Below are 18,065 nucleotides of genomic sequence, written 5' to 3'. Positions count from 1 at the left end.
TATGGATAAGTAAACTAGAGGATTGGTAGATTTATTTAATGTATACCAAAACTCATGTGCCCAAATTTATATTAGTCTCAAAGTAGTCATATTTGGAAGTGTATACTTAATCTAGTGACCCTACAAGTGTGCAAAATAATTTTGAGATTCCTTAAAATACTGTTACCACTGATATTAGCAAGTACTTAAACAGCACTTAGTACGTAGCAGGCACCATTGTGTTTTAACTGTACTAACACAACAACCCTATGAATTAGATACTATTATTCTTCTCATTATGTTGAAAGGAAACTGAAGCACAAAAAGCATAAGTAATTTGCCCAAAGTCACACCACTAGTAGGTGAAACAGCCAAAATTCAAATGCAAACGTCTGGCTCCATAGTTCTTGCTCTTAACTACTACACTGACAAAAGTCATCTTGAGGCAAATAAGATGAATTGTCAAGTTGGAGAGTTGTATGTTTGGTTGTAAAAAAGAGAGAATTGCAGAGTAATTAGACTAATTTTCTTCTGGGATTTATAAACTGGTTCTGAAGGTATTTCCCAGTTAACAATTCCAACAGTTTTTCAGGTAATGGCAGTATCTTTGATATAAATATTTATATCGTTGAAGCAGTCAAAACCAATTTATTTAAATTATATTATATTTTGTATGTTTAAGAATTAGCCTTATTATTTTATTGCCACACCTTATCAGGTGCTTTGTGCAAACATGACAGTTGTCATAGTTATTAAAAAACCGAAAGTCTATAATCATTTCCATTGAAATCTAAATAACACATTATTTTAATTATGTATATTATTTTGTAACAAAGTAAAGTACTTTTATTATGAATTTATCTTTATAAAACTATATTTGGGACTGTCTTGTCAATTAGTGGAATTAATTTTAATTAATTAATTTTTTGGAGAGATGGGGGTCTTGTTTTGTTGCCAAGGCTGGTCTTGAACTCCTGGTTTCTAGTGATCCTCCTGCCTTGGCCTCCCGAAGTGCTGGTTTTACAGGTGTGAGCTACCATGCCTGTCCTGTAAATAGGATTTAATAAATCTGTAATAAAGATATATGAAACATTTTTAGAAACTGAATATACTAGCATTTTAAAAATTAATGCATTGCTATGGAGATTAAATTAAATAATTTTGAATGAGCCTAAATGCAAACATATTACAGATGGAATCTATAATATTTATTAATTCATTGTATAAATATTTAGTGAACATTAACTCTGTGCCTAGTACACTGTTAAGGCACTAGAGACACAGTAGTAATGAAGTTATACATAGACCCTACCTGTATAATAATTTTGAACGTGCTATGATGAGGAAATAAACAGTGCTGTGGGGACACATACAAGAAGCTCTTGACTGTTTCTTAGAGAAAGTAATGCCTCTGCAGAGTCTAGAAGAGATAAATAGGGATTTGTCAATATCAGGGTGAAAGGGTATAGTAGTGAAGACTGTTTTTAAGACAGAGAGAATTGTGGAGAGATCATGTTGTCCTGAAAGTAAGGTGGTGATAAGAAAATGTAATATTCTAAAATTAAAGGTATTCTGGTTACAGAGCAGAGGCTGGATTTGTTCAGTTATTAAGCTTTTGCCTATTTGTATTTACATATGCATTTCTAGAAATGACCTCCTGTATAGGCAGCTCATGCTGCCTTAGCAAAATATTACAGACTGGATGTCTTAAAGAACAGCAATTTATTTTCTCATAAATCTGGAGGCTGGAAAGTCTAAGATCCAAGGGCTGCTGATTCAGTTTCTGGTGAGAGCTCTCTTCCTGGCTTGCAGTGGCTGCCTTTTCACTGTGTCCTCGCATGGCAGAGAGAGCTCTATGGTGTATTTTTCTCTTTTTATAAAGTCACCAGTCCTGTCTCATTAGGACCCCATCCTTTATAATCTCATTTAACCTTAGATTCCTCCTAAAACCCCTATCTCCACATACAATCATATTGGAGGTTAGGCCTTCAACATATGAATTTTAAGGGGACACAGTTCAGTCTATGGCACCTACCTTTAACTTGTGTCCTTTATTTTACATCTGAAATAATTAGGTAGTCCTCAAAAACTCAAAATATATTATAACCTATTAACACAATCTCAGAAGACTACCTTAATATGTAAAAGAAATTGTTAGCAATTGGTTATTTTTAGGTGCTTATCTTTCAGTCTGCAAATTAGAAGCGTTACACTGATTAATTTTTTTGCTTAGGAATATGGAGGTATAGAGTAAAAACAGATGGTGTACTGGCATTTTTTCCTCTCAGTCGAAATGTCTTACTACTATTTTTAACACAGCTCATTAATATATATGTTTATATATTTACCAATATTTTAATGCTATCTTCTCTTATTTTTAAATGTATTTTTCTGGTTTTCAGGATCTTTTGGCTGTCGGCTATGGGCACTTTGGATTTAAAGAGCAAAAAAGAGGATTGGCTTGCTGCTGGTCAATAAAGAATCCCATGGTAACCCAAACAAGAATAAGAAGCATTTTTATCTGGCTGTTGACAAAATTCTCATAAAGTATATAATTACATGTAATAAATAAAGTCTAGAAAATTTTATCAATTAAGACTATTTTCTTTGGTTTAACTCATAGCAATTAAAATTTGTTCTTGTTGACATAGGGTAAAGAGAATTCATTTATAAATTCATTCAGTAAATATTTATTGAACATGTACTATATGCTTATATATGATGATGCAGAGTTGAACCATTATTGATTTTCACAGCTAATTATAAAGAAAAATGAATCTGTAAATGAAAATCCTTTGAAAATTATGGGGTTTTTTGTTTGTTTGTTTGTTTTTCTTTTGAGACAGAGTCTTGCATTGTCGCCCAGGCTGGAGTGCAGTGGCGCGATCTTGACTCACTGCAACTTCCACCTCCTGGGTTCAAGCGATTCACCTGCCTCAGCCTCTCAAGTAGCTGGGACTACAGGTGTGTGCCACCACACCCAGCTAATTTTTGTATTTTTAATAGAGACGGGATTTCACAATGTTGGCCAGGATGGTCTTGATCTCTTGACCTCGTGATCCTCCTGCCTCGGCCTCCCAAAGTGCTGGGATTACAGGTGTGAGCCACCGGAGCCCAGCTGAAAATTATGTTTTTAAAATACCTGGTGGTTTCTTAATATATGAATACCTCCTTATCACCTGACTGTTATTCTCAATAGAAATAAAATAAATTTATATGACCTTCTTACTGTCATACATTTTTCAGAGAGAATGAATATAAAGAATCATAGTAGTAATTTTGCTAAACAGCCCTAGTCAATCTGTTACTTTAAAGTTTTATATTTAGTTTTGATTCACAACTGAAATGCAAAGTAGAAAACTTAGAGAAGGGCCAGAAGAGCATATAAAAATGACTAAAATTTTTATAAATACCTCTAGTCTGTAATATCTATAACAGTGTTTGAATAAACTTAGCTATATGTCATGTAAATCTGGGTTTATATAGCATAAAAGAAAGGAAGAAGCAATTTTAAATGTGGAGGGATTGACATTGGATTCATCATCAGTAGTCTGTCTTCTTTTTTATGTAGGTGGTTAAAAACAGGAAAGGATTTAAATTAGACATTCAAACAAAACAAACTCTTCATGGGGTTGTAGAACAGAGTAACTTGTAACTTGGAGAGTTTTAGAACTTTTTCTCTTCATTCTTTAGATAATCCAAGCATCTGAAACAAATACTAGAATACAGGAATATATGCTAGATGATTAGTTTTTTGTTCCCATAAGAAGGTAGACATGTGATGGTAATACTAATCCTGCTGAAAGATTACCAAAATATTATTGTAGAAGGCTGTGCTGTACTTCCCTTCCTTCTTTCCTTCCTTCTTTCCTTCCTTCCTTCCTTCCTTCCTTCCTTCCTTCCTTCCTTCCTTCTTTTCTTTCTTTCTGAGATGGGGGTCTTGTTATGTTGCCCAGGCTGGTCCCAAACTGCTGGTCTCAAGTGATCCTCCCACCTCAGCCTCCCTAGTAGCTAGGATTCCAGGAGTGAGCCCCCATGCCCAACACTCTATCTTAAAGTCATTGAGTGCTGAGGATTCATACTTGTATCAAAGGAAATGACCAAGTGAAGTTTTATTCTTTTCTGTACTGGAAATGAGGAGGACAGAAGTAACTGAATGTGGGCTAACTCTGCTCACATACCCACTGCCACCAAACTAAATCTCAGCCACCATTATATTCTGTCTTACTGTAGTCTACAAAAACAAGTTGAAAATGTAATTTTTTAAAATTTAGTGGCCAGAACGTATTTATCAGAGTCCATATGGAGTTACTGCTGTGGATTTTTCAATTGGAGCACCTAACCTTTTAGCAGTTGGCTACCACAATGGCACAATTGCAATTTACAATGTACGGAGCAACAGTAATGTTCCAGTTCTGGATAGTAGGTAAGAACCTGAGAATTAGATAAATGTATAATACATGCTTTTTCAGGAGGATTTACTCTAATGTTATTTAGTTTTGAGTAAATATTTATGTGGTTACTGAGAGTGATACCATTATTTTTGAAACATTTAATAATCCCTCTTGTTGTCTCTGCAGCTGGAATGGTGTGTCCTAATAGCTCCGTCAACTTCTTCTCTGCCCATCTCACTAACCAACTTCCTCTGGCTTCACAGTTTATGCTTATTCTTAAACTACTGCTTTGGTTTCACTTCTTCCAGGAAAATTTCCCATTCCTTTCTTTTGTGCAACCTGTACATACCTTTATCATAGCACTTATCATATTATATATAAAATTATGTGTGTGTATATATATGTAAATCTATCTAATCTATATCTATCTATCTATCTATCTATCTATCTATCTATCTATCTATCTTGCTAAGAAGGGTATAAGTTCCTTGAGAGCAAGGATTGAATCTTACATACCTTTCTATCATCAGCATGTCATTGAAAATTGGACATATAACAGGAGTCTAGTAAGTGTTTGATGAATAATTAATGAATAAATGAGTTACATGAGGAAAGCCAAAAGGTTAGAGGTGAAAGATATTAAAAAGACTAGGTTTTTGTAATAGACAAGATACCAATGGGGCATGTTTGTAAAAGTGTTTGAATAAACTTAGCTAGAACTAGAAATAACCATTAAAGCAGAGGCTCCTGAACTTAACTTCAAATTATTTGCAGTTTTGTAAGCATGGGCCTTTGTGCTTGTTTCTGGGAAGAGGGTCCATAATTTTCACCAAAAAATCAAAGATATGTATGATTTTTAAAATGTTCAGAACTGATCGCATTGGAGGGTTTGTATTAAAAATCAAGGTAGTCAGTACCATGAAAAAAACATCACATTAATCTGATAGGAAAAGAGAGTAATCTGAGAAGTGAGTTTAATTTTTCAGAAAAATTTTAACTCTAATCCATAGAGAGAGTTAAACCAATGGGCAATCTTGAAACGTAGGAAGAAGAGTGAAATATAGAAAGAAGAATTGTTTACCTGGATAAGATTTAAATGATTAACAACTTAATTCATAAAAACATTATAAAGATGAAAATACTTATATTCAATGTGTCTAAAATAAAGTAAAAGTCAGAATTTACACAACTAAACTAAGAAAGAATTAATGAATTGAGTAAGAAAAGTAGATTCTGAAAAGAAAGAACATTTTTGCTTTTGTATTGCAGTTATGATAGCTAATATAGTTAAAGACCAGTACAATTTTTCTTTTGTAAGAAGTAGAAAAAATAACAGTGACTGTTAAGTAGAAAAGAGGTTGTCTTTTCTATTAAAATATTTAAAAGTCTATTTTTGAACAATAAAAGGATTATATAAATAAGTCGTGATCTTCTAGAAAGCTGACCTTATCATTTATACTCCAAGGCCTTTAAGAAATTATTATAATGATTATATGTTTAGTATTTTTTTTACTGTTTTAGTGAATCACCTCAAAAACATTTGGGACCTGTCTGGCAACTACAGTGGATAGAACAAGATCGAGGAACAACAGGAGATGACAAAAGAGAAATACTAGTTTCTATATCAGCAGATGGAAGAATCGCCAAATGGGTTATACGAAAAGGACTAGATTGTTATGGTAAAAGAAAAATCAAGTTATCTTTTTCTTGTTACGTGCTGAATTAAAATTTTCTAGTTAACCATGTGTGAAAGGTGACAAATTTTGGTTTGGCCAATAAGAAAAAAATTGGGCTTGGTCATTGTTTTTCTAAGCAGCTAGTTCTAGTGTGTGCTAATTTTAGCCTAATTACATGCAAATTTGGCAGAACTAATATTATTATTTGCAGAAGAAATACACATGATATTTGCGGTAGTCTTTCATGTGGTAAATAACAAGTTATATATGTTTTTCTTTAAATACAGATTTGATGCGACTAAAGAGAACTACAACTACCAGTAACAGAAAAGGAGGGGAAAAGGAAAAGAAAGACGAAGCTTTGATATCTCGACAGGCTCCTGGAATGTGTTTTTCTTTTCATCCCAAGGTAAATTATTTCACTCTTATTTACCACTGGATATAACAGTTTCCAAAATTGAAGTGTATTAAGTCATAAAACAAGACCAAATATTAGCCTGTTAATGAATACTGTGCCTAATATATTAGAGACAGAAAGTAGATAAATGATTGTCTGGGCTAGGGGATGCAGGTGGAAGAATAGGTGACGAGGGAGGGAAAAGTAGGGAATGACTTACTAATGATGATAGAGTTTTTTTGGGAGTGATGAAACTAAAATTGATGGTGGTGATGGTTGCAGAACTCTGTGAACAAACTAGAAACTATTGGATTATATACTTGATACGTGTGAATTATATGATGTGTGAATTATGTGATATGTGAATTATATTCCAATAAAGATTTTTTAAAATTGTGCTTTGTAAGTGAAGAAATAAGCACAGATTTAACTGCTAACCTAAGGTGGAATGGTACATTCCAGTTGGCTATACTATGATCTTTATCTGCTTTTGCAGCTAGATAGATGAGAGGTATATATTTCTGAGGAACTATGGAAAGATTCTCTTTACAACTCTGTGCTTAACTTGAGTGCCTCTCCTTGCCCCACTTGGCCACTCTGCTGCTCTATCATACTTACAGAAACTGAATCCACTTATATATAGTCTTCTACATTTCAATTTGCATGGTGACTCTCAGGATTTGGGGATTAGAAAGACCACTTAAATTCATGTTTACCGAGAATCAAATCAGAGCACAGTTAATGAAGTCCTCCTTTTTCTTTATCTGGAGATAGTTTGTTTTTTATTTTTAATTTATATGGGTACATAGTAGGTATATATATTTATGGGGTACATGTGATGTTTTGATACAGGCGTACAATGAATAATAATCACATCATAGACTATGGGGTATTCGTCCCTTCAAGCATTTATCCTTTGTGTTACAAACAATCCAATTATACTCTTTTAGTTCTTTTAAAGTGTACAATTAAATTATTATTGACTATAGTCACTCTGTTGTGCTATCAAATACTAGATCTTATTCATTCATTCTATTTATTTGTACCCATTAACCATCCCCACCATCCCCCTACCCCCAACTACCTTTCCCAGCCTCTGGTAACCATCCTTGTACTCTCTATCAATCTGGAGATACTTTGTAATCGGAAAATTCAGCCACTGTGATAGGCTTTTTCAGAACATGTATTCCATGTTTTCTGTTACATGTAATATGATCATCTCTTTGGTGACACCATCATCTACGTCATTATGCAAACCAAGACTTGAACTCCTCTATTCTACCCTATCATCCAAATGATACTTAAATTTTATTGTCCCATCCCTTCAAGTCCAAGCCTGCTATTGCTAATGCAGTTCAGACCTTTCTTATTTTTTACTTTAATTACTACAGCCATCTTCTAACTTCCTTCATTATCAAATTCCTGTAATTCACCTTAACTTTGACTATAGAACAGTAGTTCTCAATGTGGGCAGGGAGGGGAGAATTTTCCCAGTAGGGAACATTTGGCAATGATTGGAGATATCTGTGGTTGTTGCAGCTGTCAGGAATTGAGGTGAGGGTGGGAAAGTGCTACCGGTATCTCTGGGAAGAGACCAGAGATGTTGCTAAACATCCTTCAGTGTACAGACAGCCACCACCCTCCCAGTGCACATCAGTCCCCAACAGAGAATTATCTAGCCCAAAATGTCAATAACGCTTGGTTGAAAAAAACCTAGTCTAGTGTCCTGAAGTGTCCTTGGCATAAGGAATTCAAGATGATCATATGGTCTGTAAATAAAAACAGTTTTGCTTCTTTCTTTCTAACCTGGTTGCCTTTACTTCTCTTCCTTGTATGATTGTACTGGTTACAACCTCCAGTACAGGGATGAGTAAAGATGATGAAAGCATGCATATCTGTATTGTTCCTGATCTTAGAGGAAAAGCATTTAGTCTTTTACTATTAGGTATGGTGTCAGATGAAGGCTTTTTGTAGACGCAGTTAATCAGATTGAGGAAGTTCCATTACATTCCTAGTTTGCTGGGTGGTTCTTATTCGGAATGGATGTTGGATTTTGTTAAATGCTTTTCCGTATGTATAAAGATGATCATATAGTTTTTCTTTTCAAGGTTGTTAATATGGTGAATTAGATTGATTAATTTTTGAATGTTTATCCCTGAAATAAACTTTATTTCATTGTGGTTTATTACCCTTTTTAATATACTAGCAAATTTGATATAGTGAAATTCTGTTTAGAATCTTTGAATCTTTGGTTAGAAGAGAGGCTGATCTATAGTTTTCTTGTGACATCTTTGACTTTGCTATCAGGGTAATCATGTCTGCACAGAATTCCTTTTAGAAATAATTTTCATAAAATTAGTATGAGTTCTTCATTATATACTTAATAGAATTAACCATCTGGGCCTGGAGTTTTCTTTGTAGGGAGATTTTTAATTTTTAACTACAAATTCAAATTTTAATATATGTAGGGTTATTATGGTTATCTATTGCTTCTTGAGTGAGCTTTGGTAATTTGTGTCTTTTAAGGAATTTGTCTATTTTATCAAAGTTGTGGAATTTATTGACATAATATCCCCTTAGCATCCTTTAATAACTGTGGAATATATAGTAATCTCACCTCTAATTTTTTTTTTTTTTTTTGAGACAGAGTCTCACTCTGTCACCTAGGCTGGAGTGCAGTGGTATGATTATAACTCACTGTAACTTTGAACTCCTGGGCTCAAGCTATCCTCCCACATCAGCCTCCTAAACAGCTAGGATTACAGCCACACACCACCATGCCTGGCTAATTTATTATTTAATTTAATTTAATTTAATTTTTTTGAGACATGGTCTCACTCTGTAGTCCGGGTTGGAGTGCAGTGGAGTGATCTTGGGCTCACTGCAACCTCCATCTCCTGGGTTCAAGCAATTCTCCCACCTCAGTCTCCTGAGTAGTTGGGATTACAGGTGTGTACCACCATGCCCAGCTAATTTTTTGTATTTTTTTTTAGTAGGGATAGAGTTTCACCACAGTGGCCAGGCTGGTCTTGAACTCCTGACCTCAAGTGATCCTCCTGCCTTGGCCTCCCAAAATGCTGGGATTACAGGCGTGAGCCACCGCACCTGGCCTAATTTATTTTTATTTTTATTTCTGTAGTGGTGTAATCTTGCTATGGTGCCCAAGCTGGTGTCAAACTCCTAGGCTCAAGTGATCCTCCTGCCCTGGCCTCCCAAAGTGCTGGGGTTATAGGCATAAGCCATGACATTGCCCTGTGATTCCTAATATTAGTAATTTGTGTCTTCTCTCTTTTCCTGATTAGTCTGACTTATGTTTATCAATTTTGTTGAACTCCAAGAAATGGCTTTTGACTTAATTGGTTTTCACTATTTTGTTTGTTTTCTTTATCATCGATTTCCACTTTGATCCTTATTTCTTTTCTTTACTTTGGTTTTAATTTGCTCTTGTTTTCCTAATTTTTTAGAATGAAAGCAGAGGTCATTGATTTATGACTGTTTTCTTTTCTAATGTAGTTATTTGTGCTATAATTTTTTCCTAAGTACTGCTTTAGCAGCATCCCCAAAATTCTGATATGTTACATTTTCATTTTCATTCTGTTCAAATGACCAATTTTCTCCCTTGATTTCTTCTTTGATGGATGGGTTATTTAGAAGCATGTTATTTAGTTTCCAGATATTATTTCCAGATATTAAGCATGTTATTTATTTTCAAGATTTCCAAAGGCTTTTCTGTTACCAATTTCTAATTCAATCCCACCATAATTACAGAAAACACTTTTTATAAACCGAACTCTTTGAATTTATTAAGATTTGTTATAAAGCCCAGTATGTGGTCTGTATTGGTAAATATTTCCTGTATACTTGAGAAAAATATGTATTATGCTTTTCTTAGTTAGAATATTCTATAAATGTCATTCAGGTTAAATTGGCTGATAATATTGTTCAAGATTACTTCTCTTTGCTGATTTTCTTCCTACTTCTTTCAATTATTGAGAAAGAGGTATTAAAGTCTCCAACCATAATTGTAGATTTGTCTATTTTTCCTTGTAATTCTATCAGTTTTGCTTTGTGTATCTTGATGCTTTCTTATTAGGTACATACATATGTTTAGCATTATTATGTCCTATTGATCAATTAACTCCTTTATCACGATGAAATGACCCTATTTATAACTTGTGATTTTTTTTTAACTCTGAAATCTACTTAGTATGATATTAGTATAGCCACTCCAGCTTACTTTTAACTGGTGTTAGCCTGGTTTATCATTTTTTATGCTTTTTCTTCTACCTTTTTATCTCTTTATACTTAAATTTTTTTGTAGGTAGCATATAATTGGGTCTTGCCTTTTTATACAATCTTAAAATCACTGCCTTTTAATTATGATGCCAAGATCATTTACACTTAGTTTGATTATTAGTATGGTTAGGTTTGAGTCTAACATCTTCCTTGAAGGGGGCATCTATAAAATATCTGGCTTCCTTATCTTGAGACAGGACTCTGAAGGGCCATCTTTTCTCCATAGCTTCTTATACTTGGGACTAAGCCCTTGATTGCAACTGCGTCACGGCTCAACTGAAATATCTGCCCATTCCTGTTTCCTACATAGAAGTTGTTCCTGAGAGCACTCCCTGACACTTCTGGCATGAAATGTCAGAGTTTATTTCCTGGGAAACCCAACTTTTAACAATGACGTTGAAGATCGCTAGTGAAAAATGACCACTTATAAATGGTGTTAGAATAATAAGTATCTATATTAAAAAAGGAATTAGATTTCTATCCTATCATACACAAAAACCTTTCAGAAGAAAATGTAGGAAAATATCTCTAGGACCTTAAGGTAGGGAAAGATTTCTTAAAGCACAAAAAAATGCTAAATATAACAGAAAATGAGAACTTATGTTTATCAAAGATGGTAAAAAGAAAATAAAAAGATAAGTCATACACTGGGAGAAGATATTTATAACATGTTATAGACAAAGCAATCGATTCTAGAAAATATGAAGAACTTATACAAATGGAAAATAACAAGACATATTATTACTAAAATGATCGGGACACAAACAGAAGAGGAAACACAAGTGGCCAATGAACATAAAGTGCTCAACCTTATTAATATTCAAATAAATAGGAATTAAAAATGGTTGATATAATTTTGCATCTAATAGAATGGCAACATTTAAGATTTCTGATGTAAGCAACTGTCAAACAGAATGTGAGTCAGATAACTTTTATACAGGACTGTCTGGGAATATGTATTGGTAATACCACTTTGGGAGAAATTATACTTTATCATATAGTTTATTTTTTTCTTTTTTTTTAATATCATGTAGTTCAAAAGTGTGTATCTGTCTTTTCTTTGACAAGTTGTAATGAAAGAGCACTTACTGTTTCCCTGGACTGCTGGTTCCATTGTCAGGTACCTCTAAATGTTAGAAAATTTCTTATTTATTTTAAGCCAGTGTTTTTCTATGTAATTTCCAGACAGGATATTAAATGCTACCCTAATTCCAGCAAAGGACCAATTTATATTTTCTTTTGCACAGTAGTCTTTCAGGTAGTTTGATTATTATAAAATCATGACAAAAGGAAAAGACAAGACTGGTATATTCAAGATAGTGCTTTTAGTTTGGGTTCTCGAATTGATTTTAATAGATCCAGAAATATCTAATCTTCTATTTATGACGCTTACTAATGTATCACAAGCCAATGCATTTCGATGTTCTGTGTTGTAGGACACAAATATCTATTTGGCTGGCACTGAAGAAGGTCATATTCACAAATGTTCTTGTTCATATAATGAACAATACCTAAATACCTACAGAGGACATAAGGTTAGTTTAATTCTAGAAGGTTGGAACATTTATTTTGTATTTCTGAAAAAATAGTACCATTATACAAATAATATGTAATATGCAATAAATTTACAACTTCAGAGTTAAAAATACCATCTTGAATTAAGTGTTTTCTTCTATGGAAACCACCAATAATGTATGGGGCATTTTATTTGAGTTCTAGATATCCTTGATTCCTTCTTGAAAGTTTTGGAAGTCACAAGTTTTGTTTCTAAAAGACTTTGCTTATGATAACATGCTGATCCTAAAGTAAAATTGTCTTTCACCCATACCTAGTCTCTATAGCTTTTTTTGTTTTTTTTAAGAGATGGGTCTCACTGTTACCCAGGCTGACCTTGAACTTCCACTTTATCTTCCACTTGATCTTCCCACTTTAGCCTCTAAAGAAGCTGGGACTACAGGCAAACACCACTGCACCTGGCTGTATATCTTGTCGTGATTGTTTCAGCCACTTTTTTTTCATTTTCTCCGTCCTTTCTTTCTTTTCTTAATACTCTTTATTTTTTCAAAGTATGCATAATATGTATTAAATTTAGTGAATATTGTAGCAACTATATTTTTATGTTTCTAAATGTAATAATTTAGGGAAGATTCAATCTATGATCTTATTCTCAGCTAAAATACTGCCCACACAATAATGAGTTGTGTGAAAATCTAGAAATCTTAGCATTTTTAATTTGCTAGTCAAGTTTAAAATAAATGATGTTAAATATTGTTTACCTATGTATTTTTTTTTATTTCTAGGGTCCAGTGTATAAAGTGACGTGGAATCCATTTTGTCATGATGTATTTTTAAGCTGTTCTGCAGATTGGGGTGTTATTATATGGCAACAGGAGAATGTCAAGCCATTTTTGAGTTTTTATCCAACTACTTCTGTTGTTTACGATGTTGCCTGGTCTCCAAAATCATCCTATATATTTGCAGCTGCAAATGAGAACAGGGTGGAGATTTGGGACCTTCATATCAGCACGTAAGTGTTACTATTTTTCTTGGGTAAATTTACAGTAGAAGCAGTTCAAACTAAATTATAGCTGATAGCTTTGACACCAGTTAGAGGGTACTGTAGTTACTTTAAAAGAAGTAATAGTTTATAAGAGTCCTTTATGAATAAAGATAATACCAGGATGCTATATTAATGTTAATTATTTATACCGTATGTGATTTTAAAAATATTTGAATGACCCGGCCGGGCGCGGTGGCTCAAGCCTGTAATCCCAGCACTTTGGGAGGCCGAGACGGGCGGATCACGAGGTCAGGAGATCGAGACCATCCTGGCTAACACGGTGAAACCCCGTCTCTACTAAAAAATACAAAAAACTAGCCGGGCGAAGTGGCGGGCGCCTGTGGTCCCAGCTACTCGGGAGGCTGAGGCAGGAGAATGGCGTGAACCCGGGAGGCGGAGCTTGCAGTGAGCTGAGATCCGGCCACTGCACTCCAGCCTGGGCGACAGAGCCAGACTCAGTCTCAAAAAAAAAAAAAAAAAAATATTTGAATGAAAGTAGTTTACCTTGTCTGGGCACAGTGGCTCACACCTGTAATCCCAGCACTTTGGGAGGCTGAGGCAGGTGGATCACTTGAGGTCAAGAGTTCAATACCAGCCTGGCCAACATGGTGAAACCCTGTCTCTACCAAAATATACAAACTAGCCAGGTGTGGTGGCATGCACCTGTAGTCCCAGCTACTCAGGAGCGTGAAACAGGAGAATCACTTGAACCCAAGAGGTGGAGGTTGCAGTGAGCCAAGATTGAGCCAGTGTACTCCAACCTGGGCAACATAGTGAGACTATCTCAAAAAAAAAAAAGAATAAAGAAAGTTTACCTTACTCATCTCCTCAAACTTTTACAGGACGATATAGGATATAATAGCTATCTTGAGTTCTTATTCATTGCCTGATTTAGAGAAACATACAGAGGCATTTTTACATTTTTAATTAAAAATTTTCTATGATAGAAAAAAGGGACAAAATAATTATTTTTGCAACATTTACTTATGCTCTTACCTTGTTTCAAAACATATTCAAAGGGGTATGAACTTAATTAAAATTTTTGATTTAACATATTACATCAAAGTTATTAGAGGATTATCTAAATTAATTTATTCTTCCTAATATGGAAACTTAATACAATGTTGGAATAAAAAGGTTAATGGTTCTACTTTTTCAATTGGAAATTATAATATATCTTTATGTTAGTTTTTAGCAAAAACAGCAAGAAAATAAATTCTTGTTTGAAAGAAATGATGTCAAATTCAATGGGTTTATTCTTCATGAGAATTTTTTTTGCTAGGAATTATAATTCAGTAATTTTAAAATTTTGTCCTGGTTTGTTCTATAAAACAGTATAAACCAAAAATCAAGGATTACCAGTATGAGGTGACTAATATATACAGTGGCTGCTTAAATAATCCCACCTCTGATTTTAATTTTTCTGGAAAATCTGTAATTCCCAGGACAACACATTTTTAAAAGAAATATACAAACTTGCTACTTCTCTTCTTTTGAGGACCCTAGGTAGATTGCTTTAGATAATGAAGACTAGGAAAACTTCTTGTTCAAAATGTACTTTTATGTTCTAGAGGTTCATTTGGATAAAAACATTATTCTGTTAAAAGACAGTTATTATTTAAGAAGTTGTGTTAGAGGTCTCCAGAGAAACAGAACCAATAAGATGTATGTACTTACATCTATTGTTGTCTCTGTCTCTATATATCTCTATTTTTATATCTATCTCTTGAGAGAGAGAGAGAGACATTTATTTTAAGGACTGGGTCCTATCAAGTATGAAATCTGCGGTGCAAGCTGGCAGGCTGGCAGGCTGGAATTTCCGGCAGGAGTCATGTTGCAGTCTTGAGAAGAAAGGCATTCTGCAGGTAGAATTTTATTCCACTTTGGGTGGATATCAGTCTTTTCTTTTAAGACCTTCAACTAATTGGATGAAACCTACCCACATTATGGAGGGTAATAGGCTTTATTCAAATTCTAGTGAATTAAATATTAATTGTATTTGAAAAAAAATACCTTTAAAATAGACTGATGTTTCACCAAACAACTGGGTACCATAGCCTAGCCAAGTGGACACACAAAATTAACCATCACAAAAGTTTAAATTTATGAGTTCCCATCTTAATTGTGAAGTACTTTAATTTACCTGGTTGAAATTAGTTCATTGAAGAAATGAAGGTTTTGATTAAGGAGTGAGGAACAGTTATTTTGAGTTTGGAAACACTTAAATAGGCTTATGGTTTTTGTTACATTTAATTTAAAAAATCTCAAATTTTTCTTTGTCTATTTAAAAGACCATATTAATATAACAATTGAATTTACAAATAAAATATTTCATTACAGTTTGGACCCTCTGATTGTGAATACTGCTAACCCTGGAATCAAGTTCACAACCATTCTCTTTGCCAAACAAACAGATTGCCTTTTGGTAGGAGACAGTGATGGACAGGTTTCTGTGTATGAACTGAGAAATATGCCTACTGCTTTGGAATCTGGCCGGGTGAGACTCAAGAGTAAAAAAATTTGTGTCGTTTTATTATTCTATTCAGATATACTTTTGTAGCATGCAGAGGATTTACCTTTCCTAAGTATCTTAAGTGTAATATAATAAAAGAACATAAATTCCAAGAATTGCTAACTTCTAGACATGGTACCTATTAGGGTTATTTTTTTTTCAACCTCATCTTCTTTATCTGTAAAAGAGAATGAGAATAATAATCTTGGTGAGCAAAATAATTGTAAATATTATATGGGAGAACCTAAAATTGTGCCTAGTATGTAATTGGGACTTAATAATTTTTAAAGATGGTCAAAGAAGTTTACTTCATATATTAAAAGATTGTTACATAAAATAATTGTATTTTTAGATATTTTCCAATGTTCCTCAAATGGGCATTTATTTCTGTTGGTTTAGCGTTATCCTATTCTCTTATTCCACGTTCTTCAATACCCAAGTTTTGTGTCGAACTTTGACAAACAACTCGGTGTCATTAGATGCCTATTATTTTTAAAAAGTTTTCAATTTTCAATTAAAAATTTTCATTTTTTCTCTGTTTCTTGTGTTTACATTTACATTGTTATTATAAACAATAATCTGGTAAATATTAGCACAAATATGATAAATATGTTAAAAATATGTACAAATAAATATGAAAAAACAGCAAGACTTCAATAAAAAATGGGCAATGGTCAGGAACAGGTCATTCACAAAAAATGACTAGTTGATATGTTTTAAAATCCAACCTCACTAATAATTTAAAAGATAAAATATTAAATTCAAATAGCATTCTCACATATCAGATTTACAAAGTTTATTTAAAAATAATTTTTTAATAAGACTACTCTGTACTGGCAAACTTTGATAAGTCCTCTCATACTGGTGGTTGGAATAGAAATCGGTATAACTTTTTGGAAGCAATTTGACAATCTGAATCAAGACTGTTAAATGTTTAGAGAAGACCGGGCACAGTGGCTCATGCCTGTAATCCCAGCACTTTGGGAGACTGAGGCGGGTGGATCACTTGAGGTCAGGAGTTCAAGACCAGCCTGGCCAACATGGTGAAACTCTGTCTCTACTAAAAATACAAAAATCAGCTGGGCGTAGTGGCGGGTGGTCCCAGCTACTCAGGAGGCTGAGGCACGAGAATCGTTTGAACCTGGGAGACGGAGGTTGCAGTGAGCTGAGATGGCGCCACTGCACTCCAGGCTGGGCAACAGAGCAAACTTCTGACTCAAAAAAAAAAAAAAAAAAAAAAGGGAATGTTTGGAGAATATTGATTCCTTTTAACTAGCACTTCTGAGACTATCCTATAGAAATGTTTATAAATGTAATAAAATAAATTATAGCATTATTCATGAGATAAGAAAAGAAAAGGAAAAGGAAAACAGAACAACATAAATATCCAACAAGAAGGAAATGTGGCCAGGGAAATCAGATGATTGATTAGATCTGGGTCACATGTAGGAGGTAGAGTTCTGTCCCAACCATATGGACTGCAAATGTTAAATAAGTAAATCAATAAAATGCTTGTCATTTCCCCAGCCTAACATTCACAGGGCTTATTTCTTTACTTACTTCAAATCTTTGCTCAAGTGTCACTTTCTCAGTTAAGTCTTTCCTGATCGTCTTATTTAAAATTGCAACCTCTGCTATCTTTCACACCCCCTATTCAATACTCTTTCATGACTTATTTTTTAAATAACATTTAACACCTTTGAATATACATAAACTTACTTCTGCATTTTATATCTATTTATATATAAATTTATGTATACATTATAACATAATTTATTTATATATTTTGTTAATTGCCTGTGTCCTACACCTAGAATGTTAACTTTATGAAAACAGTGATTTTTGTCTCTTTTGTTCTGGGTTGTATTGCCATGGACTAGTAGTGTCTGGCTTATAGTAGTTATTCAATAAATGCTTGTTGAATAAATATGCATTGAAAAACTAGAGAAAAAAATAACATGTTTTGTATTACAATTATTAGTTTTAGGGGTGGAGTCTTGGATAAATTTTATGTTCCAGAGGTTCATTTGCATAAAAACATTATTCTGTTAAAAGACAGTTATTATTTAAGAAGTTGTGTTAGGGGTCTCCAGAGAAACAGAACCAATAAGATGTATATTTTTCCTTTTACTTACCTGTTTTCCATATCATCTGTATTTGTTTCACAAAACGCATTGGTTTTCTTACATAATAATTTTAGTCTACTCTGAGGAATGTAATCCTAATGGCTTTTTTGTGATATTAAACATTT

At 33.7% G+C, this 18,065-nt stretch overlaps 1 protein-coding gene across 1 annotated transcript in view; it reads left to right on the top strand.

The window, feature by feature from the left end:
• The window catches only part of WDR78 (WD repeat domain 78), a 105,299-nt gene that overhangs the window by 81,877 nt on the left and 5,357 nt on the right, over positions 1-18,065 (top strand). The window contains 7 exon segments of the mRNA XM_003892020.5: positions 2,382-2,468; positions 4,254-4,405; positions 5,895-6,052; positions 6,337-6,458; positions 12,179-12,277; positions 13,043-13,269; positions 15,643-15,799. Of these exon segments, the coding sequence (XP_003892069.1) occupies positions 2,382-2,468; positions 4,254-4,405; positions 5,895-6,052; positions 6,337-6,458; positions 12,179-12,277; positions 13,043-13,269; positions 15,643-15,799 (1,002 nt within the window).

Source organism: Papio anubis, chromosome 1, assembly GCF_008728515.1.
Source record: "Papio anubis isolate 15944 chromosome 1, Panubis1.0, whole genome shotgun sequence".
Taxonomy (NCBI): Eukaryota; Metazoa; Chordata; class Mammalia; order Primates; family Cercopithecidae; genus Papio; species Papio anubis.
Note: the sequence above shows the minus strand (reverse complement) of the source record. Positions and strands in the feature narration are given on the sequence as shown.